Source organism: Balaenoptera acutorostrata, chromosome 3 (assembly GCF_949987535.1).
Source record: "Balaenoptera acutorostrata chromosome 3, mBalAcu1.1, whole genome shotgun sequence".
Lineage (NCBI taxonomy): Eukaryota > Metazoa > Chordata > Mammalia > Artiodactyla > Balaenopteridae > Balaenoptera > Balaenoptera acutorostrata.
Window position 1 is genome coordinate 181,832,345 of NC_080066.1, and position 12,199 is coordinate 181,844,543.

Here is a 12,199-nt window from a genome sequence, read left to right on the forward strand (position 1 = left end):
ACGGTGCGGGAGCGCCCTGCCAGAGTGGACGCCCCCCCAGGCCAGGGCTGAGGTCCCGGCCACCGTGGCCAGCCTTGGAGGAGGCACTGAGGGCACAGCGGGATGTGCTCTCCTTTTAGAATAGTTCTCGTCTGCCCAGAACGGGTTTCCCGGCCGATGGGCCAAGCCGGCACCGCGGCTGCTGGCGCCCGCTGGGGCTGGTGGCCGGGCTGGTGGCAGGGGCAGCGCACAAGGCACACCTCCCCGCCCCGATGCCTCTCCCGGACCCTGCGGCCTGGCCTGCTGTGTGTTCTCCATCCTGTGCCAGACCGGGGCCCGGGGGTGTGCTGGTGGCCAGGGGCCGGGGGGTGAGCTGGCGGCCAGGAGCCGACAGCCCGACCACGGGGTGAGGAGGGCCAGTGGGCGCTCGTCTGACCTCGGCCCGCCGTGGCCCGAGGCGTGGGTGTTGGGAGCTTTGGGAAGGGGATGCGCAGCCTTGTGGGGTTGGGCCGGGGCCCGGGGGCCTGCATCCGGGCAGGAGCTAACGTGGGCCCCGGGTGGAGGAAGCTGCTGCAGCAGCCGGCGGTGGGGGGGGCTATGGATGCTGGGTGCTTCCCGCAGCCCCTGGTACCTGAGGGGACCCTAACCAGGGGGAGGGTGACACGTCAGCAGGACTCAGTCCCAGGCGTCCCCCGCACACCTTCAGCAGTGACCGTGTAGGAACAGGATGAGGGCGGCAGGTGGGGGGCGGAGACCACCCTCAGGGTGCGGCGGGGTGGGGCGGAGGCGGCTTCCTCGGGGCGCTGCCGGTCGGCCATCAGCCTCACCAGGAGCTGGTTGGACCAGGTTATTCCCAGGGCCGGAGACACCCGCTCTCCCCCGACACTGAGACAGAAAACAGCCGACTGTCCTGTGCTGTGTGTGGAACCGCGGGTCCCGCCACCCCTGCCCTTGGGCGCCCCACTCACCCCGGCGGCCCGGCTGCCGCACCCCGCTCTTCCGCGAATTCCGTCACCTGGAGGGTCCAGATCGGGGTCAGCGGCGGTGAGGACCCGGCCCCCCTGGCCTCGCCCTCCCCGGGGGCAGAGGGGGGCCCACCTGGTTGACGCACAGCACGGGGCTCCGGAAGGTGCAGCTCAGCCGGCGCAGCTCGGCCCCCAGCGCCTGCAGACGCTGGGCCCTGAGGGCCGAGGCCGCCTGGTCGAACTCACAACGGAACGGGGCTGCCACGGAGTCGATGACCACCAGGCGGGCCATGCCCCGCGACAGCAGCACAGGCACCTTCTCATGCACACACTCCAGCAGGGTGTCCTGGAAGCCGAGAGGAGGTGGCCGTCACCACCCGCGCGGGGGACCCCCTCACCACGCCCCGCCCTGGGCCATCACAGTGGCTGGGCCCCTCCCCTTCAGTGGCCCCGTGCTGGGCACCGACCGCCTGGGCCACCACGGTCACCAGGACTGCCCAGCCCCACCCAGTGGAGGGCGGAAGCAGGTGTGCGGGGACCTGAGTCTGTCCTGCAACCAGCGTCACCTCCACGTGAAGACCCCTGGGCCGCGCCCAGGCTGTGCGCTAGGACGCTGACCGGGCCGGTGTGGGGCCTCAGGTGCCCCCAGGCCAGGCCCACCTGCCCCCCAAGGCCCTGCGCGCTGTGCTCGGGGCAGCCCTGTCCCTTGGGGCTGCCTGGCTGCCCGCCTGGACTCGGCCCCCGTGCCCGGTGGCCACACGCTGGCCATCCCGTCAGGCACTCCTGAGAGCTGTCGGGTGTCCGGGATGAAATTCAACTCTCTGCTTGTTAACTCTCCAGGGTGTCTCCAGCAGAGCCTCTCTCTGTGGAAAATGACAGCAGCAGCAGCGGCGGCCTGGAGGACGCCAGCCTTAATGTGAGTCCTGCACCCCTTCCCACCACCGCAGGCAGCGCTGGGGCATGGGGTGGCCGGGGTGGGGGCAGGGCTGCACCCGCCTGCTGCAGGGTCGGGACTCCAAGAGGGGCCTAGCTTGGAGACCCCGTCCCCCGGGAGGAAGCCTGGGGCCCTGAGGCTCTGTTTGTGCAGCGGCATCAGGCCCCGGTCCGCACCTCCGGCCTCCCCCCGGGCAGGGCCCCCCAGTCGCTGGGCAGACACCAGCGAGGGCCGGGGGGCCTCCTCCAACCAGAGCTGCTCCCGAAACGGAACTTAGGAATGCCGCCCCCGGGTCTCGGCCGGCCTGGCCCTGACCCGCTGCCGCGTTCCGCAGTGAGGATGCGCCGGGAGGATGCGGATGTGCTGCCTGGGTGCGTCCGGAGGGCCCTGTGACAGCCAGGGGACGCTCGCGAGGCTGGAGGGCCTGGAGCGGGAGCCTGTAGCACTGACCTCGCCTTCTCCTGCGTCCACGCCGAGCCCCATCACGCTAATCACCCACAAAGCCACGGCCGCGCTGGGCCCCTAGGGGACGGCCACCTGCCGCCGGTCCACCCCGGGCCGCCCGTGCCCTGAACCAGCCCGGGCTCGCGTGCCACCGCTCATCGTGTTACTTCCCCACGCTATGTGTGATCATGTATTTTACTGTAAAATTTTTAAAAATTAAAAGTTTATACAGTTCATCCTTTACCGGAAATTCTTTTTATAGCAGTTCTTAAATGGGGGAAGGGCCCGGGTGGGTGGCTCTGCGCACTTGTGTTCGGTGCACTGGTCTATACTCCGTCTCCCATCTCCCTCCTGCAGCCTTTGCTTCATTATTCAGCCCCAAACAATGACCTCAGCTGGCTGCTCCCCCGCCGCCTGCCTGCCCCCTGCCCCCTCCCCAGGGGCCACTGCCCTCTGTGTTCCCACCGCTGTCTGCCCACGGGGAGGGCGCATGACCTGGGGATGGCTTCCAGGTGTGGTGTCGCCCCAGCGGCCCAGCCAGGCGCACTCAGCAATCTGGGGGGCCTTGACAAGGGGACTTTCCCCTCCTTCAGAGGCAGAGGTACAACCCCACACCACGGCTGCTGCTGGGCCAGTGGCCTGGACGGCAGGTCCCGTCCTCTGGGCCGTGGTCCCCTCTGCAGCCCAGTGAACAGCCGCAGGAGGCCCTTGCCCGGTTGGGGCCTCCTCTAGGGGGCAGGAGGTGGCGTGTCAGGCGCCCCTCCCTTACCCGCTCTTCCCTTGGGGGTAAGGCTGCCAGAAACACACTGGACGCCCAGTTCAGCCTGCGTCCAGGTAACGAGTAGCGCCGGCCTGAGCGGAGCACACGGCCCCCTGCACACGACACGCCGCAGGCGGGCACCGGGGCCTGGCCTTGCGGGTCGTGCGCATGGCCCGCACGCGTGGCCGACTTCCCCTCAGACGCTTACCACGTCGGCTGCGTGCTCAATGAAGATCTGGTGGCCAAACTGGATTTTCCTGACCACGTCCCCTGGGACGTCTGTCCGCAGGCGCTGCTGCTGAGCGATGAGCTGCTGCAGACGCCGGCTGGGGAAGGCGTCCTCTGTGCACACGAACACAGCCCCTGGGAAGCCGCGGGGCGGTGAGCAGCGGGGGGCCCGAGGCCGCCCCCCCCCCCCCCCCCCCCCGCCAAGGCCCTCCTTCCTGCACTGCCTCTCGTGGGTCTGCCCCTCCGACCCGGCACGGGGGCCGGCCGGCGCCCACCTCTCACCGCGGGCCCCTCACCGCCGGAACTGCACCCTGTGGGTCTGCCTGCCCTGGGCTGTCCGAGTGGGAGCGAGGGGAACTGTAGGGGCTCCCGGCTTTCGGAAACGCCCCCTCCTGCAGACACAGGGAGATGCCCCTCCCAGGCCCTGCTGGGTGGATGTTGCCTCAATTGCACTGTCAAGGCTCCTCCTAAGGTTCTGGGCTACCTGGTGGTAACTGTCTTTGCTGCGCCTGGAAAAGCCAGTAAACAAAACACAGGCGATGCATCACCAGGGGCCTGGAATCCCCACCAGAAGGTACCCCCGGTGTCCTGCGCTGAAAAGAACCAGGGGCCACCAATTCTCAACAAAGGCCCCAGGACAATTCAGTGGGGAAAGAGTAGTCTTTTTAACAAACGGGGCGCTGGGACAGAGACACCCACATGCAAAAGGATGAAATTAGACCCTTACCTCATACCATATAGGAAAACTAAATCACAATGGATCAAATTTGAGAGCCCAAACCATAAAACTCTTAGAAGAAAACACAGGGGTAAATCTTATGACCTTGGATTAGGCAGTGGATCCTTAGATGTGACACCAAAAGCACAAGCAAGAAACAAACTGGACATCATCAAAGTGAAAAACTGTGCTTTAAAGGACACCAACAAGAGAGAGAGAAGACAACTTAATAGAGAAGATACTGCAAATTGTTTATCTGATGAGTTTAGTATCCAGATTATATAAAGATCTCCTGCAACTCCACAGACAAATAACCCAAGCTTTTAAATGGGCAAGAGATTGGAATAGACATTTCTCCAAAAACACACGAGTGAGCAGCAGCACGTGAAGAGATGGTCAACGTCACTAGTCACGAGGGGAATGCAGTCAGCGCCACAGTGACAAACCACCCACATGGGCATCAGAAGGACAAGCGTCGGCTCAGACGCGGAGGGACCGGAACCTCCTACATCGTTGATGGGAAGGAAAACGGTGTAGCCGCCGCTGAGAACAGTCTGGCAGTTCCTCAAAGAGCGAAACACGCAGCTACCATACGACCCAGCAATCCCACTCCTAGGTGTCCACCCAAAGCCACGCACGAACAAAAGGTGTGAACAACCCACATGACTGTCAACGGATGAATGGGTAGCTAAGTTGTGGTCTGTACACGTGATGGAACATTATTCAGCCCTACAAAGGAATGAAGAACTGACACATGCTCCAATGTGGGTGAACCCTGAAGACATTATGCTGGGTGAAAGGGCACATTTGCATGATCCCATTTATTTGAAATGTGCAGAACAGGCAAATCCATAGAGACAGGAAGCAGATGGGTGGTTGCCAGGGGCTGGGGGAGGGGAGAGTGGGGAGTGACTGCTCATAGGGATGGGGCTTCTTTTTGGGGTGATGAAATGTTCTGGAACTAGATAGTAGTGGTGGGTACACAACTTTGTGAAAATGCTAAAAACCACTGAGTTAAATAAAGAAGAAAGGCCTCAGGACTTCCCTGGTGGCGCAGTGGTTAAGAATCCGCCTGCCAATGCAGGGGACACAGGTTTGAGCCCTGGTCCGGGAAGATGCCACATGCTGCAGAGCAACTAAGCCCGTGCTCCACAACTACTGAGCCTGAGCTCTAGAGCCCGCGAACGACTACTGAGCCCGTGAGCCACAACTACTGAAGCCCGTGTACCTAGAGCCCGTGCTCCGCAACAAGAGAAGCCACCGCAATGAGAAGCCCGCGCACCGCAACAAAGAGTAGCCCCTGCTCGCCACAACTGCAGAAAGCCCGCGTGCAGCCAAGAAGACCCAATGCAGCCAAAAATAAATAAATAAATAAGAAAGGCCTGTGATCTGGCGGTGCGCTGGCTGAGCCCCACCAGGACTCTCAGGGCCACGGCGAAACCTACCATTCCTCTCGCTGTACCAGTCACGGCACCGCCCCGGGGAGGGGACCCAGAGAAGAGGCAGAAGCACCGACACCACGTCCGCACGCCCTATTTGTGAGTGTGTAACTTTCATTTTGACCCGATTCTGTTTCAACAGACTTTCAAACTTGGAAAAGAGATGCAAGATGGAAGGAGAAGCACCGTCTGACCGTGTCAGTGGTGAGCTCCCGACCCTTGGGGCCTCCCTAACCTTCCCTGGCACGTTCCAGCCCATTCCCGGGGGCAGGGCTGCCTGGGGAGCCCCCGACGTGGCCGAGACCCTCGTCACAACGCCGCGGCGCCCGTGTCCTCCACATCTTGGGAGAGGCCTGGACAGAAGGTTCACAGCCAAACCCAATCGCACGGCCCTCGAAGCTCCTCGCCCCACACCCCGTCGGGCGTCTCACTGGGACAGGTGAGCGGGGTGCCCGCCCACAGAGGGGCTTCGAGAAGCTGGCGGGAAGGCGGCCCAGCATTTGAGGGTCGGCGGGGAGGAGCTCCACATTTTCTGAAGCGCAGGATCCAAAATAACTCCAGAGCCGCTTGGCCATTCTCTTCAAAATTGGGGCTTTCAGACCTGCTTTGGGAAGTCACTTTCTCAGGAAAATGTGCCTCAGGCCCCACATTTAATGTGGTCACAGTGGCCGTGGGCCAGGCCTCTGCAGGGGACACGCCGCTTTACGGAGTCACCCCAGGCCGGCTCTGTCCCGCCTTGGCCAGGCCCTGGGGCTCTGCACTTTCCCTCCCACCGAGGGGCCCGTGGCCCTCCTCCCACTCCTGAGGCAGGAATCGCAGAGCGGTTGTGAAGACAGAGACTGGAACGTGGAAAACGGCCCCCAGGGGCAGCCTCTGGCCTCGATGGCAGGTGCCCGCGAGGTGACAGGTCAGGACCCCTGCCCGCCCCCCGAAGTGGCCGCACTCACCGGCCCCCAGGCCTCCGTGTCGCCGCGGGAGCTGCACGGCCAAGCAGAGCTGCAGCGCCAGCTGGGTCTTCCCGGCGGAGCTGCGTCCGGCCAGCTCGGTGATGCCGTCCAGGGGCAGCCCGCCGCGGAGGAGCCCGTCCAGCACGGGGCAGCCCAGGCTCAGGCGCTGGTGTTGCTCGGGGAACTGCTCCTTCTGCCGCAGCAGCTGGAGCGCTGGGTGCGGGGAAACGACAGGTGAGCCCAGGCCCGCAGGAAGCCCCGCACAGGTGCCCCCGTGCCCCGCTCCTCCAGCCAAACCCCAGGGCAGCGGGCACCTGTGCAGACGCTGCTTCCCCGCAGGTGTGAGGAGGCCGCCCTCAGCAAGCGCTGCACGTCGGGGCCGGAGAGGCGGGTCAGCCTCTGCAGGTCTGGTCCAGAAAGATGCAGAACCTCCTTTACTGACCTCAGTTTGGCTGAAGGTATAGAATCAATTACAGGACAAGGTCAGACACGGTAATACACGGTGACACAGCAGGGACAGCAGGTGTCCTCCAGTTCTGGGGACCTGGCGGGCAGGGACCAGTCCACCTCTCCCTGAAGTTGCAGGGACCCCCAGACGGAGGGTGACCATGACGGGACGGGAGGGAAGGGGCCTGGGGCGGCCCGCGTCTTGGCTGCAGAAGCCGGATGCTTGGGCCTCTCCCTGGTGCCGGGAGCAGCGGCCTCCGCCTGGTCCCACGCCCGCCTGGACACGTCTCCCAAGACAGGTCTGTGTGTGCACAGCCTGGGGGGGCCCGGGCCGAGTCGGGGGAACCATGCACGAGGGAGAGGCCGCAGGAAGGGATCCAAACGACCATCCACTGAACCAGGCCACGGGATGGCCAGTGGGGCGAACAGACAAAAGAAGAGGCAGCATGCTGGCGGCAGTATCGCGGAGGGCTGGGTTACAGGGTGAACAGCCCGAGGGAGCTGGTGTTTCATGAGGAAAATGAATAATTTTGAGCTTAGATAAACATATTACTTTCAAACGAGTAGAAAGAAAAAAAAATACGCTAAAAATATATCCAACCAATCCAGAAGAAAGCATAAAAGAAAAACAACACAAAAAAAATAGGACGAACAGCACAGCTTAATAAGGGAGAGTTAAACCTAAATTTATCAGGAATTACCTTAACTACGTATGCACTGAATGCTTCAGTTAAAACACAAGACTGAATGAAAGGGGGAAACAGAACTACTGGCGTGCCCTTAGGGTGGAGGAGCCGACCGCACGCTGCTGCCGAGCCCGGCGTGCACTCAGGGCCCCTGCCACCTGCTAACAAGCACCTGATGTCGGAGCACCCCTCACAGACACCCCGGGAGACAGCGAGAACAGAGGCGGGTGCAGGGCGCCAGCCGGGCTGCGGAGGAGCCAGTGCAGCCTGGGGACGGACGCGCCCAGATGCCAGCAGCCTCGGTGGGCTGGCCAACCCTTTGAGCATTTAGAGAAGAGCCACCGCTGCCTGACAGACCTACTGCGATGTGGGAATAATCAGAAGTACAGAGGAAATGCAGCGCATGAAAAAAGGAGGCAACCACTAACTTTGGGGGGAAAAACCAGAGATGGTACAAGAAAGGAAACAGTCATAACCCCGGGTTCAGTGGCAGCCATTATGTCCCCAGTCACAACTCTGATGGCTAATGGGACCCAAACTGTGTTCCAACTGTGGCGGGAGGTGTGGAGGAAGTAGGGGCACACGGGCACCAGCCAGCCCTCACCCCCAAAACAGGAGGCCTGTGAGGACTCGTAACACAGACAAATCACACACAGCAACATAAGCTCACTCGGCAGCAACCCAGATACAAATACAACAAAGTTGCTAAAAGACTCCTAAGTGCTAAGTAGTTCCGTTTCACTTTTCAGACACCATGTGTGTACTGCTTTGATGAAAATGAAATTAACTTAAAAGAAGTCCTTTCAGTTAAACACACACACACAACTGAAAAACCTGCGGCACATTCCAGCATCAGGGCGTTGATCAGCACCAGCTGTCCTGGGTCAGTAACCAGAGGGTCCCCAAGGCTCAGACAGGCAACCTTGTAAACCTGTTCTACATAAGATGTGTATATATGTACGTTCATACTTTTACACAATCACTTTATATAAACATCAGCAAACACACCTTTCTTAACTGCAGCAATAATTCTAGGATTCAGGTCCAACTCATCCAAATCCATTTTTTCAATGGGGTGACCACAGAGATGGACGAACGCCCAGGGACACGAATTCTGACGTGCTTGTCGTCCCCTCGAGCAGCCTGGGAGCCGAGTGCAGCAGAGTGACCGAGCCCGGGTGCGCGGTTCCCTTTGTGACAGGGCCACACCATCAGCCCTGAGCCTGGAGAGGCTTCACTGCACCAGGAACAGCACTGAGAGACGTCTAAGGTGGCGCTTCTGTCCGGGCAACTGTTCGGTAACTCAGGACCTAGGACTCAATCCACACACAGATGCATCTGAAGAGACCTTGCATTCTGAAGGTCAGCCAGCTTCATCCCCCGCAGAAAGTGGGAGAAACCGGCTTGTGTCCCAGCCCCACGCCCCCCAGGCCAGGGGCGCCCTGCCCTGACCCACCTCTCTGGGGTGACGGCGCCGGATACGGTCAGAGGCCCGTGTGCGCTGGGCTCACCTGAGTGGAGCCTGCTTTGCATTCTCCGGTGTGAGTTCCCGTAAGTGTGTCTCCATGGCGACCTGGAAAGAGCAGAAAAGGCCACGTGTGGTGGATCTCAGAGGACGCCCAGGAGGTCGGAACCGCTGCCCCAGCAGAGAACAGCGGACACCGAGTCCGGCCCGGCCTGCAGCCCCTCAGCAGAGGCCAGGCTCAGCGTCCAGCAGCAGCAGCGAGGCCTGGGCCTCTGGACGGTGTCAGGTCGCTCCGGAAGCTTAAAGAACCAGGCCGTGTACACCCCCTCATCTGCGGTCTGCTCAGGGAGCCCCTGGAGGCAGCTGCTGGGAGGGGGCAGCACGAGGCTCTGGGGCCCACAGCCCGGGCAGGGGGTCTCCGGGCCAGCAGGCTGCTCCCACGTTCTGCTGGCGCAGGGGGCGGGGGGCTCCCAGGCCAGCTGCTCGGGGCAGGGCTGACAGTAAATACTGCTGAGGCCCTCAGGACTGCACATCAGGGCAGAAGGGCGGCCTGAGTGCAGGGCCCCGGTACCAACTGCAAGGCGGCTGGGGGATGTTGAGTAGCTAGGAGTGCACCCTGAGGCCGTGTGGGAGACGCCCGGGCATCAGACATCCGGACAGAACACCAACCTGGGTTTGTAAATTCTAGAGGAAGTGCGTGTGTTCTTTCCCTGGACTTGTGGGAAGCCCCCGGCTCTGAAGCGGGGAGCAGGCTCTGAAGCGGGGAGCAGCGAGTGGGCTGGGGTCTGGATTCTGAATGACGGGGGGAGGGAGCCTGCGTGGGGACACAGCCGGGAGGTGCCTGTATATAAAGCTCGGATTCTGACGAGCAGCTGGACACGGGGCAGGAAAACCAGCGGGTGACCACCAACCGAAGGGCCTCAAGCTTCCGTGATGGGGGGTGGTAGGGCCCCCAGAAGCAGAGTGCCCACTGACGGAGCACCCGCTGGGTACCCGACACCGGCCCAGGAGCTGGACCAAGAGCCTCAGGCAGGGGCCCGGGTGAGCCAGCCACCCTCCAGGTCTGTGCTTCTCCAACCGGGGACAAGCATGTGCCCAGGCAGCACCCAGGAGCAGGCACGGGGCGGCCTGGACAGAGCGCAGCAGCTTCCAGGGGCATCTGAGTGCAGGTACCGTTTCAGGGGCACAGCTAACGGCGGGCGCCGCTTGGTGAGAGTGAAGGCGCACCAACTCTTAGGGCCCAGCGCGAGACTTCGAGGAAACTCCAGTTAGGTCCCCGAGCCTTCCCAGGTGGAATCACTTTCCTGTATCTCTGGGACTCTGGGGCTCTCAGGGGGCCTGAGGACCCCATGCCGCCAACACACGCTGGGACAGGAAGGCGGGGCCGCGGCAGATGGGCCCACCTCCACCCTGGGGGCAACACTCAGGTTTCCGGCAGCTTTCATTGACTCAAACTAAGGACTCAAGGGTTAGAGAATGAGGGAAGATCTCCTTTCAAAACTAATGCACTAAAATAAATGTGTTCAGGGCCTCTCCCGCTCAACCAGACAGCCACCCAAAGGAACCGGAGGGTTGGTCGGGGTGGAAGGAACCAATCCCCACACACTGAAACTGTTCATTCTTTCTCTGGCCAAGTTCGGAGCTAAATTCAGGCAAACTACATACAGCTCCACTGATGTTGCCCTAAAATCACTGAAGGTAATGAAAGGTCGAGGGCTGACATTTATCAAACACTTAGTCTCTTCCAAGCGCGTGACAGGTATGAACTCAAACTTCACACCAGCAATATTATAACCCTGTTTTGCTGGTGAGAAAACAGAAGCACAAAGTGGTTACACGACAAGCTTAAGGTCATGCAGCCAGCAAGCGGCCGGCCTGCGACACAGGTCCAGGCTGTGTGTTCTAAGCCCCTGACCCAAATTAGCCCGACCCTGAGTTTACACGGTCCACCTGTTAACAAATCCAAAGGGAATCGTTTGGTCTCCATACTCTGCAGAACTCGGTTATCCAGAGGCTGAACTGCCCGGGGGGTGTCCAGCCCTGTTGGGAGCAGCCCACCCTCAAGGCTGGGCATCTTTTCCGGCTCCCCCTCCCACAAAGGGGCCAACGAGCACTCCTTCATCCTGGGGCTGCTGGGAGGAAGCTTTCACCTGGGACCTTGGGTGGCCACACAGGTCCTCCCACGCCTGGGCCACCTCTGTGGTTTCTCCAGAACTGGCCAGCCTGGACTTCTGGCCCCCCTCGCTTCTCAGGATCCTCTTCTGCCTCTGGGAACCTCTTCTCTCTTCAGCCCCTGAGGCTTTGAGCACTCCCCACTCCCCCAGACCTGGGTGTCCAGTAGACCCCGCCTTGGCCGTCCGATGAACCAGGGCGCCCTGCAGACGCACCCTGCCACCCACGCGCATCTGCTCTTCCCACCGGGCGCTGCATCTCCGAGGTTGTCCACCCCCCACCCTCTCCCGCCCCACCCCACGGCCCCTGGACTGCTGCCACAGCCCAAAGTGGCCCTGCAGCTCTGCGGGCTGACGGCCCCAGGACCGGGCCCCTCCTGCCCCAGCCCCGCTCGCCAGCCCGCGCGGCACCGGCCCCGGGCTCCCTCCCGCCGCCGAGACTCGCTCGGACCCTCACTCGTCCCCTCGCTCGGCTGTGCCTTCTGCCCGCCCGCCCGCCCGCGGGTGCGAACCGCGGCTTGGGGCATCGATGACGCGCGACCCCGTCCCCGCAAAGCCCCAGAAGGAGGGTCGCGCGGGAGCCGAGCTGCGCTCTCGGTGCCCAAGGCCACCCCTGCCTCCATCCCGACCCGGACCACTGCGGCCACTCCTAGCACTCACCTAGACCGCGCTCCACACGCTTCTTCGCGCCGTCCTACCTCTCGCAGCCTACTCTTCCAATGAGCGCCGGGCGCCCCGCGCCAGATACGCCAATCAGAGATGAAGCGGCGCCCACATCGCCGACTAACTGGCCAATCCAAAGTCTCAATAGCCCCGAGGGGGGCGGAACGTGCTCAGGCCGGCCCTCAATGCCTATTGGTGGCCGACCGCAGGGTGGCAGGGGAGGTACCCTTGCGCCAATTGGAGAGCGCAGCGACGGGGCGGACACCTGGCGGCGATTGGTCTGAGCTCCATGCTTGGCGTGGGGATTGGGCGCGGGCGCTGTCAGTCGCGTTGGTGGGGCGGGGCGGGGCGGG

General features: G+C 62.2%; 2 protein-coding genes across 9 annotated transcripts in view; one reads left to right on the forward strand and one right to left on the reverse strand.

The window, feature by feature from the left end:
- Positions 1 to 2,558, forward strand: part of KLC1 (kinesin light chain 1) — a 64,263-nt gene extending 61,705 nt beyond the window's left edge. For all 4 annotated transcript variants that reach the window (XR_009007418.1, XM_057542348.1, XM_057542349.1 and 1 more), the window contains 2 exons: positions 1,785 to 1,860; positions 2,213 to 2,558. Coding sequence is in view for 3 of the 4 variants with exons in the window: in XM_057542349.1 (XP_057398332.1) it covers positions 1,785 to 1,860; positions 2,213 to 2,215 (79 nt within the window). In the remaining variant the exon portion in view is untranslated. The remainder of the gene's footprint in view (positions 1 to 1,784; positions 1,861 to 2,212) is intronic.
- On the reverse strand, positions 645 to 11,925 carry XRCC3 (X-ray repair cross complementing 3). Of its 5 annotated transcripts, none has more exons than XM_007176217.2 (9): positions 11,844 to 11,925; positions 9,004 to 9,120; positions 8,556 to 8,863; positions 6,729 to 6,866; positions 6,415 to 6,627; positions 3,291 to 3,445; positions 1,078 to 1,290; positions 948 to 994; positions 645 to 864 (listed from the first exon to the last, which is right to left on the reverse strand). In XM_007176217.2, the coding sequence occupies exons 3-9, from the start codon at positions 8,608 to 8,610 to the stop codon at positions 645 to 647; spliced, it is 1,041 nt and encodes a 346-aa protein (XP_007176279.2). In that variant the 5' UTR covers positions 8,611 to 8,863; positions 9,004 to 9,120; positions 11,844 to 11,925. The 5 variants fall into 5 exon arrangements, with proteins under 5 accessions (XP_007176279.2, XP_057398342.1, XP_057398339.1 ...); XM_057542359.1 differs by having other exon boundaries at positions 9,059 to 9,120; positions 11,844 to 11,877; XM_057542356.1 differs by having other exon boundaries at positions 8,556 to 8,885; positions 11,844 to 11,877.
- Positions 11,926 to 12,199: the final 274 nt, after the last annotated feature.